Genomic DNA, 21280 nt, shown 5'->3' with positions numbered 1-21280 from the left:
CAAACCAAACCAAACCAAACCAAACCAAACCAAACCAAACCAAACCAAACCAAACCAAACCAAACCAAACCAAACCAAACCAATCCAATCCAGACTTGTGAGCAGGAGGAAATGTAAATAAAAGCCAGCAAAGCAAAATCAGAGGATTCCGTCAGTCCCAAGCATGCGGGCCTGGATGGCTGAGGCTTATCAGTATGCCTGAACTGGGTGTTGACAATTACTTGCTAAGACTTCAGTTTGAGAGTACTTAAGTGCCAACTTACGAAGCACTTAAGGACTTGCGGGTCAAGTTAGCTGTCAAGTGACAGCCTTGTCTTCAAGGGTCCCCAGATTCATGTTCTGGTCCTCTGGGAGTAACTAGTCCTATTATGCTGTTACTTGGAAGGTAGACATCTTTAGTAACAATGGCAGTCCCAGGGTCCCCCTCTTCTTGGAGGTCCTAACATGCTGTATTTGGCAATTTGTGAGTTATCTCAGCAACATTTAAAAACCACAATACCTGTATGGGGTCGACTCTTCTAATTTTAGACTCCGAGGACCGTGAGACAAAGCTAGAAGGTGAGGGCCAACACTAGTTATGTAAGTGTGTGCCCAGGAGCTTACTCCGGGTCTGAGCTGGACACACACCAGTAATTCTGTCTGTCTGTAAATGATTTGGGCTGATGGCTCCTTTATTACTCAGCAACACATTGTGATTTTTATTGTTATTGTTGCTTTCCTATTTCATACCATTCTTTTGCTATTCTGAAACCACTCAGAATTATACTTACTGATGCTCTGAAGTGGCTACTGAGAAAAATGTTTTCAAATGGTTGCACAGATTTTTCTTGGACTCTATAGAATAAGACCCTCTCATCTCATAGGCTTTTTTTAATCTTTAGTAATAGTTACTATTTATAAGTAACTTTTCACTATCAGTCTCTGAATTTTGATTCGATATGAAAAAATCATTCTGCCTTTATTACACCTTACGTGGCAATCACTGGAGAGCCAATACCATCCTAGACCAAAGTCGCTACTCAACTCGGGTAAAAACCAGAACAAGAAATGTAAGTCAAATGAGTTCTCTGCAGAGCAGAAAACACAATCTTCTGAACGATCTGATGAAGACGGATAGAGGGACTGTCCAGAGGAGGAGCCAGCAGAAGCTCCTAGGTGACCGGACAAAAGTGCTCTTTGTCAAGGCAGAGAGGGCAGCTGAAGCAGGAGACTGGAGAAGTTGATTCTGGAGGAGTCTGAAGGGAATCCGCTTCTGAGGTTTAAGAACTCTGGGTGAGGGTCCATGGGTAATCATATCCTAAATGGTGATAGCAATTTCCCAAACTGCAAATTATCTCTTACTATACCATACCGCTCCAGTCTTTCCCTGATATGGAGCTAAAAGCCAGGAATAGATGAAGATTCATAAAACAAGGAGAAACATAGGGTTCAAAGCCAACAGAAAAGGAAAAAAAAAAGGGTTCAACTATGCCATGTGATCGCATCTTATGTAATCGTAATCTCTCTAAGCCTTTCTTTCTTCATCTCTAAAATGGGACAGTAAGGCCTCCAGCACAGAGCCATTACAAAAGGTCCACAAAGTTTAGTGCAAATGCCAAGTTCATACCTCACAACACCTCAGCATGGTCACGCCTTCTCTTCCCTCATACCTCACAACACCTCAGCATGGACACACCTTCTCTTTCCCTCACTGGTTTAATTGAAAACTCAGTCTAAGTGTGCTCTTTGGAGTGTCTCGTAATTACCTTTGTCTTGTCTAGGCTGTAGGAGGTTCTCCACTAAGCTTTCGTATTAATGGCTAACTCTTTTCTTAAGGAAAAAAAAAACACATGATTTTAAAGGTCTTAAGTAAATCTAATCCATTCACTAAACTGAAGTTTAATTGACTAAAATTCAGATGCTACCAAAGGATTTCTTGATACTATATGTCATGGGCCCATGGGGAAACCCAGTACTATTCTGTTGAATGAACACAGCAATCAAATAAATGACTCCTAATGACACGTTACTGTACCCAAAGATCAATGTGTTACTCGGCCCTCATTGGAAGAGCTTCCCCTTTCAGTAGATGGCAATTAATACACACACACACACACACACACACACTGTTCATACTAAAATGATTTTAATTAGATCACTTTCTATCTTAACTGTATGTTTTATAAATTATACATGGATCCATCTTCAACATACTTTTGGACTTAATTTTTTTTTTTTTTTTGGTTTTTCGAGACAGGGTTTCTCTGTATAGCCCGGGCTGTCCTGGAACTCACTCTGTAGACCAGGCTGGCCTCGAACTCAGAAATCCGCCTGCCTCTGCCTCCCGAGTGCTGGGATTAAAGGCGTGCGCCACCACCGCCCGGCACTTTTGGACTTATATCTTTTATTTTACCATGCAAAAATGTTTCTTAAGCATGGCTCCCCTATTGGCCGTGTCAGCATAAGCAGTCATTTCATATGAGGGCTGGCATTGGTGAGGTATCTATGTACGCAAAGTACCTTCACACTGTACAGGAAATGAACTGGATAGCATCTGGCTCAGAGAAACGAGTCTAGCATGCCTCAGCCGCTTTGTACTGAGCAGGAAAAGACACAGCAAATGTGGGGAACTAGGTCACAAGGCAAAGAATCAGAGGACCTGGAAGCCACACTCACGTCAGCCTTAGAGGCAGGCCAAGGAAGGGTGTTCAGAGTGAGGCACAAACCCATGTGATCTGCCTTTGAGGATTCTGGGATTTTTCTCCTGGCTGTCAGAATTCTTCAGCTATGTGGTATATCTCACAAGCAGAACATGCAGTGCCTGAGTTACGGCTCTAACTCCTGGTTTTATTTCCGTGTCTTGACCTTTGGGTATTAAGTAGGCTTGCAGTGAACTGAGTCCAACTGTAAGCATCCTTGTACTGTGTAATGTGTTCTGACAAGCACAAGCGTAATGATAAAGTAAAGCTCATGCTAGGCTCATTTTAAATTTGCAACACTTCCCCCTAATGACGAATTTGGGCTGTATAATAAATTTGTCTGCAACTGGTAACGGCATGAAGCAGACATTACGCCTGAGGAAATGAAAAGGGGAACGAGACCACACCGGCCGAAGCTTCTTCCAACAGGAGGTGGTTTGCCAGACACTCATTAGAACTGCAGTGCTTACCTTCACACACCGGGCAACACTCCCCAGGCACTTTCACGGGGTGCATGCAGCTCTGCCCGCAGGCTGTGGCCACGCAGTGAGGTTCTCCGTTGATACACTGGCAGAAGGTACAGTCATCTTCCCGCCACCGGTCCCCATGGGCACGGATCTGGCCATTGGCATAGCAGCCAGCGGGGTTGTTAAAAGGATAGATGGGATCTAGAACAAAACACGAGTTCAGAATGAGATGAAGCCTTCTGACTCTCACCTCTGCCTACACCTGGAGGCAGTTTCCTCCAGTCTCCAACCTCCAACACTATTGCATCTGCAGTCAGTGGAGGCCAGGGACTAACATGAAGGGGTCCCTGGGATGACTTCCAAGGGCAGCAGTCATTAACAGACTTCTACCTTCTCATCCTGACAACGGTGTCAGAATGGACGTGACCTAGAAACAGGTATGCAGGTGCCATCACTCCTAAGGTGGGCAAAAGGTGAGGACAGAGACAAGGTCTGGTATTTAGAAAACACAGGCCCATTTGAGGTTCTGAGAAAGTCTTTTAAGCTGCTGAATTAAATAGTTTACACCTTGATTTCATCACCTGGAGGGTAGAAAGATCTTGTCCTTTGGACTTGGAATGATACTGTCCCTTCTGGAACTAAGTGAGCTTATTCTGACAGTGTCTATAGGTCCATAAGGACACTGGGAAGTAACACAGAATGTCCTCAATACAGCTTTGTGCATGGCAAGGCTGGTCTGGACATCCCATGGTTCCCTGGGGTGCCCGGGAAGAAGACTGAACTTAAACTATTTTCCTTGCCATAATTTGGGCAGCTAAGCAACAGACAAGGTTGAAGGACAGAATTAGACAAGGCTACCATAAAAAGAAATATTCTGAAATGATTGACAGGAACATAAATAGTGGATGCAAAAATATCCCTAAGGATCCCTGTAAGGAGAACCATAGAAAAATTACTCCATTCTCTTTACTAAAAATACGTAAGTGCTGGCATCAACATGTAAGAACCGAGAGCCTGAATTAGGTTCAGAGGTTAGTGTTTATTCTAATGAGGCGGAGGGCATTTATACATAAGTTAATGGAAGTGGTCTATGGTCCTCAGGTAGTAAGGGCTTTCTCAAGTCCTTAAAAAAAAAGTATTACAGTGCATACTCCATTCTGCTTTGAGCTTGGTTCTGAATTCTGGGAGGTGAGAGGTGATCAGATGACTGCACAGGCATCTCGCTAACACTACGCACACAGAGGTTCCTGTCTGTTTTTTTCATTATCCCATTCCTCCTTTTATTTATTTTTGTTTGTTTGTTTGTTTTTCGAGACAGGGTTTCTCTGTTTACTCCTGGCTGTCCTGGAACTCACTCTGTAGACCAGGCTGGCCTCGAACTCAGAAATCTGCCTGCCTTTGCCTCCCAAGTGCTGGGATTAAAGGCGTGCGCCACCACTGCCTGGCTTCCTGTCTGTTTTTTAAAGCACCAACTGTGGTGCAGTTTCTGACTCTTTTGTAAACTAAGGTTGGTTAGAGAACATTCAGTTGGGAAAGTTAAAAGTCTGAGGTGATTTTCTTTTTTTAATTCCTCGGTGACACATAAAACGTGAAGTACTTTTCTCCTGTCTTGGCTAAAATATTCTCTGAGCAAGGAGAGGCCTCATTATTATGAACAACTGCTCTCGGTGTTAGGAACAGAGATGTCCTACTTTAGGTACCTCAGGACATCAGTACTGTCTGATAAATACAGCACAAACATCAAACGGGTTTTAAGGAAAAAAGTATGGAACCGAACAGGTCACTGTGCCCTTGTGCTTTGTGAGCGGAGAACAGGTAGACTTTGAACTAAAGATCTGTGACCTAATCAGGACAACACGCTTCAAGTAACAGTTCCCATCAGAAAACAGTATGTGGTCAGATGACACCAGAGGCTGAAAGAGCCTGAAGAGAGAGGCCCTGAACCATTGCTCTTGGCACCCTTGCAAAGTCAGTTATCTTTGCTTGTTCTGAACTTCAGTTTCCTGGTCCTTAGAAGGGGGTGAGGTGTGGTGGATGCGAATCGCGGTACAGGTCTGAAGTTTCACTACTTATGACTCGCAGGGATGGGAGGAGTCTGCTGCAGGAACAGCAAATACGTAACTGCTTGAACAAGAGAGGAATACAGAATCTACATGTCCCTAAAAGTCACATGTGACACATGCCTAGGCCTGAAGCTGTTGCTGGTCTAACCTAGCTGCAACTTGACTCTAATTAACACCCCTTTTCCAAGGAAAAATGGCAGCAGGGTCCTGGTTCTGAGCTGATTGGCCGAGACAGATGGTGGCTGCCGTATTAGCCCTAGGTGAGCAATCTATGGACAAGAGACGAAGGATTACATGCCAAGGTGTAGACAAATATGATTCCCACACTTAGTGACCACTACAGCTGTGGGGGAGGAAAAGAAAGCAACGAGGGAAATCACATGTCACCTTGTAGAACCCGTGACCAAGGACTGTGCTTGAAGCAAAGCTTTCCTCAGGGAAGTATTTCCAAGTATTCTACAAGGGTGACTGCCAATTTAAAACAGACTACTAACTACAAAGGGACTTCGTTAAGATTGCTCTGAATTAGACTGGTTTTGAAATAAAAGCTCTGAACTGTATGGCCTCCAGGGAGCTCACCTACCTTCACACACAGGACAACACTCCCCCTCAGGCACATAGTATCTTTCACAGTTCAGTTCCCCACACTGAGCAGTGAAGCAGATGGAGACGCCCCCCTGGCATCGACAGAACCGACAGTTGTCCATTCGAAACATGTCTCCGTCATAATACTCCACGCTATTGAACACGCAGGCTGGCTTTGTTTCTGCAAAGAGTCAAAATACAGGAGGCATGAGGAAGGGGGCATATCGGATGCGGACCCAGCCATGAGCAAACAACTACACACAACACAACTGAGATGCTGGAGGGGAGAACTAATCCTCCCTGGTTACCAAGGCTCCGTGGTCAGCTCTGAACTCAATACATAAGAGCAACAGTAGGTGGACTGAGTACGTTGTGTTTATATTGTATGCTTGCTTCCTTTCTCTGTCTGTCTGCCTGTCTCTCTTTCTCTTTGAGAGAGGCCATGACTTCAAGACGGAGCAAGGTGGAAAGGGAGATACATGGGAAGAAATTCGAAGGATGAACAGAAAGAGAGGAAATGATGTAGTTATATTTAATGATAATAACCAAACAAAGCACAATTGAGGTCACTTTTAAGTGGTGTCTTTGTGTGCTTTTGAAACAAGCCTTTAAACAGTTCCATCAGCAGGAAGTCATAGTTTGATAGAAACTTTTTACTGAACTGAATGTAACTTGCACAGAGAGACTACCACACAGTAACATAATAACAAAACACACGGTTACGCTGTTCACACAGAAGAGCTGAAATCCTGCTTGTCAGGGTCTACACTGACTTTCTCCAATCCAATGGGCAGCCTAAGACCATGACACTCACTTGTATAGAAGATTATATTTACTCTGCTAAATAACTCTCTATCTTTGAATAACCATCCTGTTTCCACACTGGGTCTGGTTCTGCTTTCAAAGGTTTAGTCAGGGCTTTTAGCAGGCTTTTCTGTTCCTTTCGTATGCTCTCCTTGATTTAATAATCTGTAATTATTAGTGCTTGACCATTAATATCCATTACTTTGTTTAATCTAAATACAAAGCTATGATGCACGGTTTTCTTTATTTTTAATTTTTTATGTGCATCGGTGTTTCATCTACATGTATGACTAAGTTAGGGTGTCGGTTCCCTGGAACTGGGGCTATAGGCAGTTGTGATCTGCCATGTGGGTAGTGGGAATTGAACCTGGGTCCTTTGGAAGGGCATCAGTGCTCTTAACTTCTGAGCCATCTGTCCTATTCCTATGATGGAGGTATTATCATGAGTTTAGAAGCAAGAGAATTCTAGATAATTCGTTTTAAAATTTCATATTTAGCAAATGGCAAAAATAAAAACCATAGTCCAAGAGCTAAAAGCTTGTACTCTACATTCTGTCTCTGGCTATGTTCTGCTGGAGAGCAACAGTTTGATATTTAAAACAGTTCGATATTTTACGAGACCAAAGATTTTTGCTGAAAAACCAATTCCAACCAGACAAAAGAAACCACCAGCAAACAAAACTATAGATGAGTATCTCTTGTGAATCAGACAAACATTCTCAAAGATTCTGCTAGCATATCACATCGTATGACATATAAATGGGGTCAAATACCATGACTGATCAGTATTTATTATGTAATGCGAGGCAGATTTAATTACTCAAGAATCAGTTATTTCCATAAGACATGTCAACTGAATCCAAGGACCACAACTCATAGCTACAGTAGCTTCTCAAATAATTGAGAATGAAGAAATACCCAAAGGATATCCAGACTCTTCCATAATAAAACCACTCATCAGCAAGGACTAGGAAGTAACTTTGTTAACTTGGTAAACAGCACTGTATACTCAACTCCCCTCATCAGGTGAAGATCTGGTTATCAAGGTGTATACGAAGGACGAAGGACACAAACCAGCAACTAATTAATTCACTAAGGCCACTGCTAAATGAACTACTTGAACTTCTTGTGGAGCCCCTTGCTAGAGAAATTTGGGCATGTCTTTCAACAGTGTATCCTCCCCTGGACCCGTCCTCTTTCGCTCTCTCTGATCTTTGGCAGCCATATTCCTTTGTCCTGACGCTACTGTCTTGCCACAGCCCTAAGAGCAATGGGGCCAGACAATAATGAACCAATTCTTAGCACATTGGGTTAACATTATAATGGAAGTTCTAGCCAAGACAATCAGGGAACGAAAATAAGTAGAAGGCATTCAGAGTGAAAAGGAAAAATTAATCCTATCTCTAGATGTATGTGACATGATCTTGAATACAAAAACTCAAAAACTCACTGAAAAGTCTATTGGATATTGTAAATTACTTGAGCAAGGTTATAGGGGACAAACTGCAATATATGAAAATTGGATTTCTATACAATACCAATAAACACTCAAAAATAGGTTTAAAAAATCCCATTTCTCAATAGAATCAGAAAGAATATTTACAAAAAATTAAGTACAAAGCTTATACTCTGAAATCAACCATACACTGCTTAAAGAAATTAAACCATTCTAGATAAAACAGACACAGACCAAAAAGCCTTATTGTTAAGATGAAAATATTCTCCAAATTAATTGGACATCCAATGCCATCTTTATCCAAATCCTACTTCATTCGTTTGTTTAAATTGACCCTGTGATCATATACTCATATGGAAACGTAAGGGATTAGGAATTTACAAAATAACCTTTAAAGGAAAAAGAAAGTTGGAGGATTCGTACCTCCTGATTTCCAAAGGTTGACCCAAGGATGGAGTGACCAAGACAGTGTGGTGCTGGTGTAAAGACACACATGACACTTTTGGAATTTAGAACTCAGAAGTGAACTATCAGTATAAAGGATTTTGAGAACAGCCAGGACAATTTGATGAGGGGAAAGAGGAAAAAAATGGCAGAAGACAACTATATATCCACACACTGAGAAATGACAGTCAGTCTCCTAATCTTCTCTGCACCTCAATCAATAACAACATATTAAATGAGTTATTATAGGAGTGAGCATTCTTTCTAGAAGACAGGACCATAGATCTGTACAGCCTCCCCCATCTCTGCATCTCAATCCATAACAGTTTGTTAAGTGAGTTATGGGAATGAGCATTCTTTCTAGACTCCAAAATCATGTCAACAGGAATTCCAAAAACCTCAAATAGCTCATAAGAACGATTCAAAGAGGCTACAAAAGTGTAATTCACACTTCTATGTTAGATAAGCCAAATGTGCTGGCTGTATACTCTAACAAAACAGTGAATGTCCACTCAGGCTGAAAAATAAAGGAAGCCAACCAATATTAATGATCTAGCTGAGTTAATCAACCACATATGTCATAGTAGTGAAGCTACAAATCTCCGTACAGCATTTGAAAGATCAAGGACATAGTTGCTGCACGGCCCATTCCATGGTGAGGTATGTAGACGCTTACATGGAAGACACTTGACTGACAGGAGAATGGTTCTTCTGTGCTAAAGCACAGATCCGGATGGTGGCGGGTAGGAGGGTCAAGCCTAAGAGAGCTAGAGAGTCTCCAAAAGTACAGTTCAGGAAGTTACCTTTGGGTAAGCCTTTCTGGATTAAAGCAAAACAAATCAGCAAAGTGAAGTCACTGCTGCTGAAAGAAATTAACAAGAACTTTTGAAACAAATGTATAATATGCAAGCCACTGGTGGTCTTGGAGGAGCAATGCCCAATGACTTCTTCACTTGTTGAGGAGGACGTGAACCTTAGAATGATGAAGAGTTGGCCACGCCCCTCGAGAAAGAGTGACGTAGGCAGATGTGAAACAGGAGCAGTACCGGGTAGCACTTGTCCTCCTCAGAGTGAAGGTATCTCCCGGTGACTTTCTCTATGTGCTTTACGTCTGGCAATGGATGCGTCTACATTCTGTAACCTCCTCTTCCATCTAACATTCCACAGCTCTTTAAAGAGAGAGCCATAACATAGATGGTTTGACAACTCTAGTTCCTGCCAAGTGACACTGATTCACAGGTGTCAAAGGGAAATACTGAGAGACAGAACTTCAGAGCCAGTGTGAAAATGGAGGTACCCCTCCCGCTCCCCATCTCCCTTCCCCTCCCCTTGCTTAGTCTCCAGGTTAACTCTCCTGCCTCATCTTTTCTTCAGCCTCTTAGTTGGGCTCAGCCTTTGTCTCGCCACTGGTCTCCGTCCACTGTGGGTGACCTGCGTAGGAAGTCAATGGACAGGAAACACAGGACAACTCCAAGAGTGTCCCTCTAACTGACATAATTAGACTGATGTAATTAAAAGAGCAGACATAAAGGCTTCCAAGTACCCACAGGGGAAACAAACCTTCCTTTTGGATGCTTAGGTCTGTGCCAGGGTAAGCCAAGGGAATGGCAATACTCAAAAGACTGCACAAAGGCCCCTCATGATCACAACAGAAGTGCACAATAAATACACACCAGAGTTGATCAGTCAGTCAGTCAGTCAGTCAGTCTATCTATCTTTGCACTAGATTCTATTTCTTTATTGGAAGACATGATGAGCTTGGACTACCACCCAGACGGGGGATTTTCAATGTCTTTAGTAACTGCTTTCTTATTAACAGGCTGCATGATAAGGAAGCTGGGTTTGGCTGTATCTTTCCTGTGAGTGACTTGACTCAGTCAAGACCCTTAGCTATTACTGTTCACTTCAACTCTGTTCTTTAATACAGCATCACAGGGACGGGCGGATGTCTTGAATGGTACAAAAGACAGGTTAAAACACAAGTCACACTGCCTCCTGCCCCCTTTTTATGTATTTAGCCCATACCCACCTTACATTGCTCTGAGTTAATCCTATGCACACAAGTGACCCTCTCTCGTCTCCCCCACCTTCCACCACTCTTGGCACACCCGGGGAAAGCAAGGCTCTCTACCTTTTATTCCGGTAGTAGACTCTTATATTGTTGAGTGTGGACTGACCTCAAGCTAAATGTAGCCTTGTTCAGTATTAAATATTAGTATGTTCCCAATACTGTAATACTAACTTACTTGGGGAACAAATTATAAAACAGAGTCACACCGGAAGAGTCAGTTGCTGATGCTGTCATTCAAACATAATATTTTATTTCTCTAGGTGCCTGGGATACACTCTGAGAAGCCGAGATGTGTAAGCCAGACTTCGGCTCACTTCCGAATTCCACACCGGGTATCTCAACAGCCAGAGCCTATTGAGAGGTGGGCTATGCCTAAGATGACAGGGAAGATAGGGACACCTTGGAGCAGACAGGCACGTGCAGCTTTGAGGTCAGCAGGCAGCTCCCTGCTGATAAAACATCTGGCTGGGAGCTGGAGCAGATACAGTTGTTTCTTGAAGGAGGTGGCTGGCTGTTCACCACCCTGTCACACCACTTGTTCCCGTGGTTTCTGACGTCACTTCTCAGAGTAAGCTCATGGCAAACCTGAGCAGTCACTCTTTTCTCCTTTTGCTTCCGCACAAGAGATTGGTGACACTAACAGTCAGCCACTCTTTCCTCAACTGAGGTTTCCTTGGATGTACATGGGGACTTCTCAGACCCCTAGACAGTGATCCAGGCACCTCAGGTGCAGCTGTGTAGATCTGCCTTTCTGAAAATGCTTACACTGAATTTCAGTGGTAGCCTGCCTTTGGTTCAGGAGTCCCCGAAACAGCATTCTGGATTCTATATTTATGCTGTTGAAATGACTGAACACATAATTTATCGCTCAGTGCTGCCTTCTTAATTTCCATGTGAGAAAAAAATTGCCACTAGGGACTATGTGTTGCTTTGTCCAGAAGGCCTTTGGCCTCTACAAATAAGAACTGTGTATCTGACTCTATACCCTTTTACATTTTAGTGACAAGAAGTTGTGTGTGTGTGTGTGTGGGGGGAAGCATGGCATGATGTTCAACTCTGGCAACTACGAAAACTACAACCTGCAAGCCTGCATATTTGTGTGTACCCGGTTTAATTTTCACTTTCAACTTTTGCGGACAACCTATGACTATTCTTTTCTTTTCTAATTAATATTTAACCCCTATGTTATTGAACCTGTTCTCAGGGTCTACCTGCCCCAAGTCCTTGTTGATAGGCAAGTTACTCTCTTCTGTTTTCTTCCCTCCACCTGTTTATGCTTTTCTGATTCCTCCCTCCTACACACACACACACACACACACACACACACACACACACACACAGAGGGGGGAGGGGCTGAGGAGAGGGCAAGCTTAGCTTTTCTAAGTGACAGTAACGAACTTTTAATTATAGTATCTATATTATAGCATCTATTAATAGTGAGTCTGTGATACAAGTAATGCTTTCCTAGCACCTGATGATAAAACATATGTTCACATACAAACACATGTGTATTTATGTACCCGCCAAAATAAGCAAGATATGGGTGAAGATAGATTGTCCCTTAAAATATCCTATAGAACTGAATTGTAGATCTTACAGGATTATAGTTACTATCCTGTCTTTTACACCTGAATTGCCAATATATTAAAGACAATGTACAGCAGGACAGGAAGCATGTAATGATCAGATGGCAAATTTATGCTGGAAGAAAGAAGCAACTACAGGAAACACAGTAACTCTGTTTTGTTGTCAGATGGTCAATTCTATTCTTAAGGTCAGGGTTCTAAAAAAAAAAATGTGTCCCTAAATAAGAACAAGCCATGAAGATTGATATCAAGGTCATGGAGAAGAAGGGACAGTCAATGTTCTGACTCATAGAAAGGCGTGGTGCTTGGCTTTCTAGAATCAAGAAGCAAAGAAAGAAGATGGGAGACCTTCCTTATCCAGAGAAACAGAGCAAATATTCTCACTGTGGGTGTTCTTTCCAGAAGACAACATGATGTCAGATCCAAGTGTAGGACAGTGAAACAACGGGCGTTCCCATGGTGACCCCTCTGCAAGCCTGTTAACAGTCACTTCTCAAGGGCACAAAGATGGTGGTCAATTGGATCATTCACTTGCTAAGTCAGGAAAACCTGGGGAGCTTCTGAGACATGTAACAAGCCAATGTTCACAGGTATGTGATGAGATAGACAGACTACCTTCCTTATAGAACAAGTGACAGACAGCAGCAGTGCAAAGAAGCACCTGTGAGATGCTGCACGCCCTGGGCTGAGGAGCCATGATTTCCAGCCTCAAGTGGTGCAAAAATTACGGCACGAGCTAATCATTCACTGAAAACAGTGAAAGAAGCATTCGAAGAATATCACCTGCAATAAATCACACCCATAGCACTGATGGAAGGAGAAGGCCTGCTTGTCCACTGACTGCTATTTACCAGACAGAACCACTGACTGGGTGGGAACAGGACTGAAGGGCGGCTCTTCAAAGAGATTTAAGCACACAGGACTTTCCCCACGCCTTCCCTCATAGGCTCCTATTTATAAAATCAGCGTATCAGGATGCTTACTCCAGCCCCACTATCTCCATCCTCCACTGCCGACACCCAGAGCAGTGTTCTGCGAGTGTGGGCAGAATGTGAGCACACAGAATAATCAAGACCACTTATATACTCAATGCATAATTACTAGTACTGAGTTCACTCTGGAGTCGTAGGACTGAGGTCTGTGGAGACTACAAGCCTTCCCCAGTTACGCAGCAAGAGAGGGAATCACTACCTGACTTCATTTGGTCTGAGGTTGTTGTAACCAGCAGGATACACTACCCGTGTTTCCCCAGTGTAAACTAAAGCAACACAGCCCATGACCATCTGACTGGAAAATACAAGGTCACAGGTCAAACAGGATTTGACTTTAGCAAGATATCTCAGTGGAGGAGGGACCTGAGAGCAGGAAGGAGACCTTCCTAAGCCTGGATTCTCACAGGCAGTATTCACCACCAGTTTCTGTGTGTGAGATGCATTTTGTCATAGTTGCTTAACTCTGTGCCTACTTTCATCCAGGCACAGATAGCAGCTATAGTCTATGCAATTACTTTGTTGATGATTTTGTTTTCCTGAAAATCTCAACAGAGAAGCACTCTTCAGGTTTTCTACTCTCCCAACACTTAGGTTTAATAAACATCAAGTTGCCAAATACCACGATGTTTTGAGAAGAGTGACGGTAAGAGGCAGAGGCTGTTGAAGGAATCTTCTTTAAGGCCAAGCCTAAAGCTGGCCAGTACAGTCCCCAGTGCTGGTGCACGATGTTCTCTACCGTTGAAACACTGGTCTGGAAGAGCAAGGCCTTCTCTACTTCAACTCGTGCTAGCTCCCATGTGGTTTCAGTCAGATTATCTTCCGACAGCAATGGGGACGGGGAATCGGATGACACAGAAAGCATGTAAGAGGCTCTGTGTTCCCTCCTTTTCCTTGAAATTCCCACATTGAACTTCTGAGAGATCTTATCATCTAATCTGCTACCGAGTCTCTGAGGTTCTCTGTGACAGTATGGCAGTTCCCGCCCTATCCTTCTTAGGCATACAGTGACTAAGCAAACCTCCTTTCCGAGTGACCTTCAGCATGTCCCTGACTGGTGGACACAGCTAGGTTGACCCTCCCTCCTCCTCCTGCTTTCAAATGTCCACTGTCTGAGAACAAGAGAAACCCCACGTACCATTAACACATTCAAAGACATCACAGCACTTTCCAGGTGTCCCATCTCCACGAGAGACTATTCGGGGAGTAGATCCCACCTCACAAACGGGAAAACCACATAAGCCAGAGAGACACTCGCATCTGTAACCAAAGAAAAGGGAAGGAAAACCCCATGAATAAATAACAACACAGAAGTCGGGAGACCCCCAAACAAAGTGGCAAGTACCTAGTCTATGTGCTATAACCTCCTAAGATAAAGGGAGGAGGGAAGGGTTGTGCTAGTAACTCTCTAAATAACCGTAGCTCATGTCTGTCATTCATAGATATATATGGCCCCACTTTAACTTTGCCCAGTTTGTAAAATACATTTCAGCTCATTCCTGAATTAATCAGGTGGGTACTCAATGCAACATTTTCAGATAATGTAAGGCCATCTGTATACACACAGGTCAGACTGCAGGTCAGGGATGCAGTGTTCCCTCCATTCAGGAACCCCAGGCTGCAGCCTTGTTTCTAGTGATAGGTAGGCATTTTCTAGAATTTATTTTTATCCTCCCCCCAATTAAGTTATTGGCTTACCAGTCACCTTAAGCAGTACTTAGTTTACGTTTTTGTGTTGAAAACTGAAGTCTCTTTTATACACAGGAAGATGTAAGGTTTAAGCAAATGGACTTTGTGCCACTTGTCTTAGAAGTAGGAAGTTTCAATTTCTTGAAGTCTATGCTACCACATGGGCGTGTATCTCTGCATGCAGGGATGAGGTAATTCATGAGCAGTAAGCTCGGGTCAGTCTTGACTTTAATTCTGCTGTGAAATCTGTCTAAACACAGGAGCCTATAAACAGAGGTAAGTGAAGAAATCAAGGGAGGGACCAAACCAGCCTCTCAGATGCAATGAAATTAGTGTCCTATTGAGATGCTCAGGCAGCTGGGACCCAGCATACAGACATAGCAATGGAAGATAGGGAAATAGCTGCTAGCCTCTGGTCCTGGGAATTCACTGGGAATGACTATGGGTCAAATGGTAGACAAAATGACGGAGTGAGATGCCAGGTTGACAGGAGTGAATAGGAGTGTCTTTAAGAGAGAGAGATGGAAGGAAATGTGTGGGTTTCTATGTATAATGGGGGTGGTCTTCCGATCAGGGGAGGGGGCATTCATATCAGGGAAGAATTACTTATAGATCCCTTAATTCTGTTTTTCCCCTTCCTGTTTGACTGATTGGTTTGTTCTACTGTTTGAATCTTCGACAAATTAAAATATGCTTACAGTCCCCAACTAGCTCAATAATCAGCCCCAGAGTTTCAATGACATTTACAGGTGGCCTTAAAACTAAAGCGGAAACAAAGTTAAAGTTTGCATCAAAGGCCATTAAAAGCCACTGGATACAGAGGTGCCCTGTGTGAAACAGACACAAACGAGTGCAGTAGCTGACTTCCGGGGGCAATGTTCCGAGCTGTCCTCAGAGGAGCAATAGGACACACTGCAGGTCTGCCTTCCTCCTTGGAGCCTTGGGCTATGTTTGTATCTGTCAGCCTGGATTCAGAGACAAGAGCCTAGCACAAATGTCAGCTGAGAGGCTCCAAGCAGCAGATGACCAGAACCGATACAAAGACCCACAGCCAAGCTTCAGACCGAGCTTGGGAAGTATTGTGGAAGAGTTTGGAGAAGGATTGAGGGACACGGAGGGGATAGGAACTCTACACAAAGATCAACAGAATCAACAGAATCAACTAACTTGGACCCCTGGGGACTCCCAAAGACTGAACCACCAACCAAAGAGCATACAAAGGTTGGACCAAGGCCCCCTGCACGTATGCAGCCGATGTGGGTTCCCCAACTTGGGCTGCTCTGTCTGACCTCAACGGGAGAGGATGTGCCTAGTCCTGCGGTGACTTGAGGTACCATGGTGTGTTGGTACCCAAGGGGCACCTCTTCCTTCTCAGAGGTGAAGGGGAAGGGTGTGGGAGGGGCCTGTGGGAGGGGGGACTTGGAAAAGAGGGGGGGCTGCAAGTGACTGGAATGTAAAGTGAATAAATAAATAAATGAATGAATGAAAAGAAAGAGCCACTGGAGAGCCACTGAGTGAGACACTGCCCACTCCACTCCTCTTTGGGTTCTTCCACATGTGACGACACTTAGATTCCTGGGAGAACAGGAATGAAAACCTCATTAAGGTTTTACTGTAATTCTACTTCTGTCTACAATGTAAGACAAATGCCTCCTTGTTTGAAGTGTAGAATTTTGTATCTCTGCAGCACAACTTTCTTCTAGGGCTGAGTACTATGAACTGGCCTTTTAGCATAGAGTATGGTAATTCCGTGGTTCTTCATGCTCAAGTGCCTAACCAGTAAAGTTTTAAGCACATAGTCATATCACTATGGTCATAGTTGGGCATATTGCTTACATGACTGCACTTGACACTCTAGACAACTTAAATTCTTCATATGGAGGGACCACGCTTGGATCCTAGTATCTAGGTGCAGTTACAACTGATGGCATCCTACAAGAATAGCTGACTGTATCTGCCATATCTTCTAGATTCACATTCTGCTTGGTGATATGTTGCAGATAGCCATTCTTAAACACCAAAGAACTCACGTATGCCCAAGAAGGACTTCTGATGTTGTTCTCCAACATTTTAGTACTCTTTCTGCCTGAATACTTATGTGCACTTCTGTGCTAGACCCTCTGCTGGATTGTGGAAGTCACATTACATGGAGAATCATTACTAACCTTGCCCTAGGTCTACCACATTTCCCAATGTCCACATGCCCCGATTATTAGCCTTAGAGACCCATAAAAGCACCATGTAAATGAAATAAAAACTACTCAAAAATGCCTAGTAACTCAGTTAGAAAAGGAAGCTCCTTCATCTCTGAAAATTTCTACTGAGGTTAAATGATTGACTATTTGAAAGTTGGTGTGTTCTTGGGTCCTGGCCTCTTACCTACTCCCAGGCCTCACACATGCATCCTACCTGGTGTCATCTTTGATTTCTGACAGAGTTCTCTGAACCTAAAATTAGCACTTTAAAAATGAGGAAGGACCCAGAAAAGGCAAACATCTGGACTCAGACCTGAAACAGCTTGCACACCTGTTAGGCTTACATCTTGCAAAAATTCGTTTATTTTTTTTCCCTGTCAGATTGAAAATGACCCAATAGCAATTTCATACAGTTGAGCACCATCCACACGAATCATCTGCTCACAGGCCTTCCTCATTCGTCCAGGTAGCCATTAATACACCCCGCCCCGTTTGCCCACACCATACAGATGTGTATATTTCCACTCTCTGTGCTTCCCCTGTGAGGAAGCAAGACTTTCTCGTGAGTCCCTTGGAGGAAGCGCTGAAGCATGTGGACTGAACTTGGTCCTCACTGTCTCCGTTGCTCTCATTTCTTTACTCTTTCCCCATTAATCTTCCCCTCCCTCCTACCCCATTGCTGGGTAAGAGCAAGCAAGGCAAAAAAGAAAACAGATGGATTAAGAAACTAACAGGAGACAGATGCTCAGAGCAGCTGATGTCATCACTCACCCCTCCCCAGTTTCCTGAGCTACTTCCCTCTGCTCAGCCAGGCCACACCCAGACTACAGCTTTGTTCCTGCGCTCTCACCCCCACCAACTTCCATTTCTCAGTGTCTCAGAGTAGCATTCATCACCCTGAAGCCCCAGAGCTCTTACTTCCAGTTCTCTCTCCCAGCACTTCCCTTCCTTTCCCTATGCTAAACTCCCTCTCTGCCCCAGGCCAACTCTTGCTTTGGTGTTTCTGCCACTAGTCCTGTAACTGCCTCCTGAGTCTCTCTGTCTGGCTGTTTTTCAAACGTCAGCTCCTCCGAACACCTGGGCACACTTGTTTGGAACCCTGCTCACCCTTTGCTTTGGTCACAAGCTCTTTTTGTATATACAGTTAGCATACAAAATGAGACATAAATTGGAAATAAGGAGAGGATGGGTGACATTAGTTAGTTTAACAAGTCAGAAAAGACAGCAAGAGAAATACAGGAAGAGGCCCTATAGATAGTCAAATCAAGGAGTCCCCTTTGGACAGAGCAACATGAGGATACTCTGAGAGTATGCCTCCACCCTCAGGGATGAAAGTCAGGCACACAGCACCTACCTTCCTGAAGTAAAGAATCCTGGATGTTGTTTTTCCTGTTTCCAAAGTTGTGTAGTCACTACTGGTACCTACTTCTTTACCTCAAGCAAAAACACTGCAGCCTTTCCCCTGCTTCTCCTGTCTCCAGCTCTGGCAACTACAAATCTGAGATATGCCTCTGCATATTAACCTATTTTTTTTTTTTGGAGTTCATATAAATGAGATCATAAGATGATAGAGTTAAGGATTTTTTTTTTCAATTTCAAAGAAGTAGTCATCTGTATCGGTAATCTGTCAGTGGCAGGGACAGGGAAGGCCTCTAATGCTATCCTTGATATTAAGATAATGATCAATCAAAACACCATGATAATACGTTTCTGCACAATGTAATCACAGCTGCAGCCAGGTTGTGGGGAGGGCTTGGTTAAAGAGGGGCTGCCCTCCTTTCTCTAGAGTAATGGATTCAGTTTAGTGGGCATCTTGAGGGCCAGAGTGTAATGGTGGAGAGCCCTTAGGAATCACATAAACCCCTAGAGGGCACTCACTTCCTTAGGAGGCTCCCATCCCAGGCAGTGCAGAAGCTTCCCAACACTGTGTGTTCCTAAGCTTGGCCTCGAGTCTCTTGGAGCTGCCACACACTATTGGATGTTCTGCTTGTCCCCATTCTAGCACTAGTGGCAATGTGCCATTCACTGAATGCAACAGCCAACTCCAGCCCATCGTTCAGATGCCCACCCATCCCTGCCGCTCCTTTGTCCCTATTGAGGACACACAGCCCTCGGGACCACATACCCAAAAGGATTTCTCCAAGATTAATTTTTCCCTTCTCTGACTTTTAACAATACACATACAGGGTACCTGACTCTTGGAAAGTACCTACTTATTTTAGTAAATCAAAATCATATTGATTCTCTTGTTATTTGCTCCAGGAAGTGGGGGGATGTCTTATAGAAGAAGAAAATGAGCAAAAAATACATCCAACAAAAATCTGGAATCCACCCTTTCCCATTCATGGCTGTTAAGTTAGAGCTTGGGGCATGCATTATTTTTTGTTGTTGTTGTTGGTTTGTTTGTTTTAACATTCCTATATTTATTTATGTGTGTGTGTGTGTGTATGTGCGTGCGCGCGTGCATGCGTGCATGTGCATGTGTGCGCGCACGTGTAAATTAAAGAACAGCTTTTGGGAATTAGTTTTCCCTGTCCTTCATGTGGGTTCTGGGGATTTGAATGCATGTCACTAGATCAGTGGGAAGCACCTTTATCTGCTGTGCCATCTTCCTGGCCCTGCATTGTTTTTACACATTGGGGATGGGGAGCACGGTTTTTCAGATCACAAGGTGAAAGAAAGAGAATGGGATTTGCCTACAAAGCAGGACCCATCAGAGGAGGAGGAACCACCTCCCACAAGGTCTCCAGGCACCATCACCTAGGACCCTTGTGCCTCTGTGTGCAGCGCTGGGTTGCTATGGGTTGGTTTTCCTTTTCATCTGAGGAATACCAAGCAGCACTTGTTCTTAACCTTGTCTTGGGAGGGATAATTGTTAGCGTGTGCTCTCCATCACTTACAAAGTCTCCTTCCGCTCTCAAGGGCATTTCTCAGGAGTGAGGAGGAAAGGAGTGACTTACTTGCCTGTCACCCACCAGAACACTGTGAAACCATCAACAGTTTTTGCCCAGAAAATAAGGTACATGCTCAGAAGCAGCATTCTTCTAACTCTGAAATCCCATGACTCTACTGCCCCTCTTATGACCCCTTCAGTGCTGCCGCCTGACCTGGGCTCCTTTCTATTGCGCCTTGTTGACAGATACCCAGTTGCCAAAGCACAGCACCTCTGCACCTGCCTGCTTCTCTTCCTTCCTGCTGTCTCTCAGTCCTTCAGACCTGGGTCAGTATGTTCCCCCACCTCAACTTCCCCACAATTTTTGCTTTTCCTGGAGTGTAACAGCTATGTACTTACAGTTCTTTCTATCCTTCAGGAGAAGAAACAGCATGCTAAATGCTGGCGTTCTGGTATCATGGAACAGGTCTGAGACCCATTTTGAAAAACTACACTGAAAAAAAAATCAATGTTTGTCTGTCTGCTTAGCAGAATGAAGAGAGGAACTTTAAAGGACACTAAACAAGGGTGATATTACCATTGTAGCTGGGGGGAGGGGGTCTTCTGCCACCTCCACAGCCCTCTTTGCAAAGCATAGGACTGCCTCAGAAATGCACCTTGTGGTGGGCTCTGGCACACAAACAGCAAATATTATTCTAATGTCCCTCCACTATAGCATCTCTCCAGAGCAAGATACTGGAAGCTGTATGTCATTGGAGTCAGTCCCATCTTTCCGAACACCGATGTTTATCTCTGCCCATATCCTACAGGGAAAACAAGTCCAAATTGTGAAGTATTCTAGAAAAGAGTTTGTCAACTACTGGCTTCATTTCACATCTAAGAGATGCCTGAGCCTTCAAAGCAGGACAGGGGTCTAGGTTCCCTCGGTCAGGGGATGAGGAGAGAGGAAGCAGTTTAATACTCATACTTAACGTAGCACTAAGGCTGAAGAGGCTGTTAATGAAATGGCTTGTCAAGAGCGGAAATGATGCCACATAAAACAGAATCCTGTTCTATAAAAAGCAGCTTCGTCACTAATGAAATGTGATGCTGCATCGTTCTCCTGCTTTGTGTCCTTACCTCTTTCCAGGAATATGTACATTAAAAAAAAAGGACTGCAAATAAAACACCCCAAAGAAGGAGGTTTGACACTGAACGGTCCAACTACCACTTTGGAAAATAGTATAGCTCCCTCTGGGAGATCCTTAGGCTTAAACTTCCCCCTGTCTCTCCCTGGGAGATTTACCACTCCCTGGAGGACTACTGACCCTACCTCACCCTCCTCCAGCTAATCCCCCTATGAGCTCCTTGAATCTTCCTC

At 43.9% G+C, this 21280-nt stretch overlaps 1 protein-coding gene across 2 annotated transcripts in view; it reads right to left on the bottom strand.

Annotated features, from left to right (window-relative positions):
• Crim1 (cysteine rich transmembrane BMP regulator 1) overlaps positions 1–21280 on the bottom strand; it is a 173555-nt gene that overhangs the window by 55020 nt on the left and 97255 nt on the right. For both annotated transcript variants that reach the window (XM_028773451.1, XM_028773452.1), the window contains exons 5-7: positions 14282–14403; positions 5792–5974; positions 3149–3346 (exon numbers count right to left, since the gene is read on the bottom strand). In XM_028773451.1, coding sequence (XP_028629284.1) covers positions 3149–3346; positions 5792–5974; positions 14282–14403 — 503 coding nt within the window. The remainder of the gene's footprint in view (positions 1–3148; positions 3347–5791; positions 5975–14281; positions 14404–21280) is intronic.

Source organism: Grammomys surdaster, unplaced genomic scaffold, assembly GCF_004785775.1.
Source record: "Grammomys surdaster isolate TR1022 unplaced genomic scaffold, NIH_TR_1.0 227, whole genome shotgun sequence".
Taxonomy (NCBI): domain Eukaryota; kingdom Metazoa; phylum Chordata; class Mammalia; order Rodentia; family Muridae; genus Grammomys; species Grammomys surdaster.
Note: the sequence above shows the minus strand (reverse complement) of the source record. Positions and strands in the feature narration are given on the sequence as shown.